We start from the raw sequence: 3,915 nt of genomic DNA, 5'->3' as shown, positions 1-3,915 counted from the left end.
CAATTTGAGGACCCAGACCTAAATATCTCTTTAAAAAAATCAATGGGTATAATTTAAACCTTGTATAACAGTTTGTCAAGTTCGAGTAAAGAAATGATTAAATTTTTGTGACGTTCCGGAGTAGAGTGTAGATTTAAGGACCATTCAAAGGAAAACATCCCAGACATGATATTTCACAATCGGATCAACTGACCCGAATGAAACATTCGGGAAAGTTTAAGTTCCAAGGAAGATATCATTATGTGTTTGGGGCGACAAAGGTTAGGGTCTAAATTTGAGGGTCATTTAAATTGCTTACGTCCTAGTTATAAATGGATAAAAATGAAACTTTGCAGAATAGTTTTTCATGGTGAAATGAAGAAAATATGATCCAATTTTGGTGACGATCTGCAGTAGGGTGTGGATATGAGGACCGTTTAAAGATTTTTTTTTGACAGTTGATTAAATTATTTAAAGGCAATTAGCCTTTTCTAAAGCACTTAAACCAGTTACAGCTAGGTTAAACTCAAAACTACCGTGATGTGCATGAACAAATTTTGCTTTCAGTCAATGAATCCCTATGAACTGAAAATGTACTGGCCTAGGTCGGCTCATATCGCGCAAATGGTGATGAGATTCGATGTACTTCGCTATTACCATTGCAGCCATAGTTCGAGTCTCACTAAACTTGGTTTTCATTCTTTTTTTTTAACTTTATTATTTTTTTAGTACTAAAAAATGTTGGTTTTCCTTGTTTTTTTTTTTGTTTTTTTTACGTTATACTTTTTAAAATTTTTCTTTTTGTTGCAATTTTAACTTCATTTCTCATTAAAGCAATTGGGAAAACCCTGTTGTTCGAACGAACAGATATAGTAAGTTTAGTTATCATTATTATTAATTATAAATTAATAACTCCAGTGAATATTTATTGAAAAAATTACACTCCATAACCTAGGCCCTGACATATCGAGAATCGAGATGCAATCATATCTTACCCATGCTTTAACCCGGAATTAACCTGGAATCGTTCCACTCGCTGGGATTCGCTAAAAACGACTCATTTAGTCTTTACAAAGATGGTTATGATAGTTCATATATGTAATGATCCTACAATATCTACTTTCCATAAGTAGATTTCTATATAAGAAATCTATATAAGATTTCTATATAAGAAATCTTGTTAAACTCTTAATACACTGTAGCGTCTACGTTTAGTTGTGATGTTATAAACATGCCATGTGTGGCACCGATTTGTTGGGCCTACCCCTGTGTCGGAATTATTTTATTGATGTACCTTCCGATATTTGTGGAGTAGAGAGTGGTAATCTATGTCCTCCATGCTTAGGTCTATTTAAATTGATTTTATTTCAGAGAAACCTATTGTCGTTTATGCTTACATGTATCTAACGAAAAATTGTAATATTTTTCTACCACCATGATACATGGTTTTGCAAGCTTTTCAGATCGACCTTGTTCTAGTACTGGAGTATTTAGGCCTACTGTACGGTAAACTTTTTATCAGTGCTGTCTTAGAGAATCAGGACTTCACTCAACATGGTTGACACTTCCTAGGGTTTTAGTGTATTTTTGGAAGTTTAATGAATGCTTTATTCTGCTTTCTGCTTTTGTCATGTTATTTTTGTATTTGGTATTTTATATGGCTTGTAATTGCTTAAATACAGTAAATCTCTTTTCTTTGCTGACACGAAGCACTTTTGTCCCTGGTCATTTGTTCGACATGCTTTAGTATTACCGGAGAGAACGCAGATAAAACGCATTGCTCAAGACGAAATACACATAGTGGGGTATTAAAACCCAGACCTCAAAGTTAGGAAAAACAAACCGTTCTTCATATATATTCTTATTTATACGATTCTGAATAAAGGTATTTAAGATAATAAATAATATGATTAAATAATAAAGGCCTGAATAAATAAATAAATATATTAATTCAAAAAGCTTACCATATTCACAAATGTATCCTTTTGTTGGCTTTTTTCCTTGATTCAAAACGTTGTTAGCGTTATCATCAAAGATCGCTCTGTTGTTGATTCGAATTCCTGCATGATTTGATTCGCCTTCATTAGGCTGATTCTTACCCCATGAAATAAAGGAAGACAACTCCTCTCCTGTTTCCCACTTCCAGTTTCTATTATCATCCCGATTTAATCCCGGCAGCCGCGATAATCCGATTGCGAATCTAGCATTGTCTGACATGTCCGTGTTGTTAAGGACGGCATCTAATTCATCTTCAGTTGTAATGCTTGCAAGATAACCATGCATTGATTTGCAGATTTGCTTTAGGTCTACCCAGGTGTACGGTTGGCTGTCGTTGAGTAGGTACACACTATACTGTGAGCACTGATACTGGAACGTAGAACTGCCTGAAGATGAATGAATTGAACCACATTATTTTTAGCTGCTGCTGCTACTCTTGCTCCCTCAGAGAAAGAGGGTTTGCAATGAGCTCCGTCAGTTTGTGTGTCTGTGGGGCTGTGTATGTGTCTGTCTGTCTGTATGTCCTTCCGAGAGCATAACTCAAAAACTACTGGACCATTTAACCTCAAAATTTTACGCATTGACAATATCACATGTATCTCGGTCCTCGAATTTGTTGATCATCAGAATTAGAAAGGTAGTTCGACTGAGTCATTTGCCTTGGCCAGACTGACTCGAGCTGATCGACCACGGACTTGAGGCTTAACAAAAACAAAAACAAACAAACAAAACAAAAATACAAAAAACAAAAACAAACAAAAACAAGAGGGAGATTTGAACGTTGGCAGGATGGGTTACGCTGCTTGCCTTTTGATTAACGTGTCCTAGGTTTAATTCCTGTGATAGCAGGACTTTTTCTCAGGACTGAAAGAACTGCACTCCTTAAGCCTCATTATCACCATACTATACGAATTTGAGTAAGGACCGAATGTTTGCGACGAGTCACTGTCCAGACGTGGATACAGATCTTGAAGAAATATATCGTAGCACCATCCATTTAGGTCTCTTACCGTTATTGGCATTTTTTAGTTCCTATCTATGTCAATTAAAATTTCGTAAAAAAAATTGACACTAACACGAATCTATGAAGTATTGAACGAGGACTTGTCGCGCTACAAAACTAATGTGAGAATTCATATGATTCAAATTACGTTAGTACAATGGAGTGGAGGGAGCAGAGAATTATTATTTATTTAGCAGCTAAGTTGAACCGTAGAGAAAATAGAACTATTTTCTCTAATTCAGTTTTTACTATTCTTTACCAGTATATATTATCTATTTGTCAACATTATAAACAGAATTATTGACTATTCTTTATTTAAATAGTATTATTTTTTCTCTCATTCGCACACAGCGACATAAAGTCATGCGCCCTCTATTATGTAAACGTGCAGAATTATAAACAATTCGTCATTTTTTGCTTACGGCTAATAAAAAAAAAGCTGTCCTTTGCCAACCAATTAGAAGGCAAGAACAAAGGGTCAAAGGTCATAGCTATAGGGTTGCCAAGAAATGTCCGGCGGACAGATTTTGGCCGCCAAAATCGGTCCGCCGGACTACTAAAATCGGTCTCCGGATTGATTTTAGCAGCTAAAACCGGTCCCGCTTGGATAACATTGGTCCGCGTCGGCCTGGCCACTTCATTTGTAACTCCTCTGCTGCTAGTAGGGTATGATTGTTTCTCCCGTGGAGTAGAGGAAAGTATGCTTCTCCCACACTTGCAAAGTCTTTTGCAGTGACAGAATGATTCGTTAAGCTTTTGAGGAAGTGTTTTATCAAACCACCAAATACTGGTGGTAATGCATTTCCTAGGCGATACCAAAGAGTATAAATAGAACAAGAGAGCAAAGTCCCGTTCGTAAAAACGTCATGCCTGTGTAGGACGCCAACTAACGGTTGTATATTCTTTTTATTACCCAGTGCAGCGCTGCGCAGCGC

At 36.4% G+C, this 3,915-nt stretch overlaps 1 protein-coding gene across 1 annotated transcript in view; it reads right to left on the bottom strand.

The window, feature by feature from the left end:
* Positions 1–2,976, bottom strand: part of LOC117109626 (fibropellin-3-like) — an 18,081-nt gene extending 15,105 nt beyond the window's left edge. Inside the window, exon 1 of the mRNA XM_033252018.1 lies at positions 1,944–2,976. Within this exon, the coding sequence (XP_033107909.1) occupies positions 1,944–2,262 (319 nt within the window). The 5' untranslated portion in view covers positions 2,263–2,976. The remainder of the gene's footprint in view (positions 1–1,943) is intronic.
* Positions 2,977–3,915: the final 939 nt, after the last annotated feature.

This window comes from Anneissia japonica, unplaced genomic scaffold, assembly GCF_011630105.1.
Source record: "Anneissia japonica isolate Jap-2015-1 unplaced genomic scaffold, ASM1163010v1 scaffold287829_len2072220_cov186, whole genome shotgun sequence".
Classification (NCBI taxonomy): domain Eukaryota; kingdom Metazoa; phylum Echinodermata; class Crinoidea; order Comatulida; family Comatulidae; genus Anneissia; species Anneissia japonica.
This window is presented reverse-complemented; position numbering and strand designations above follow the sequence as displayed.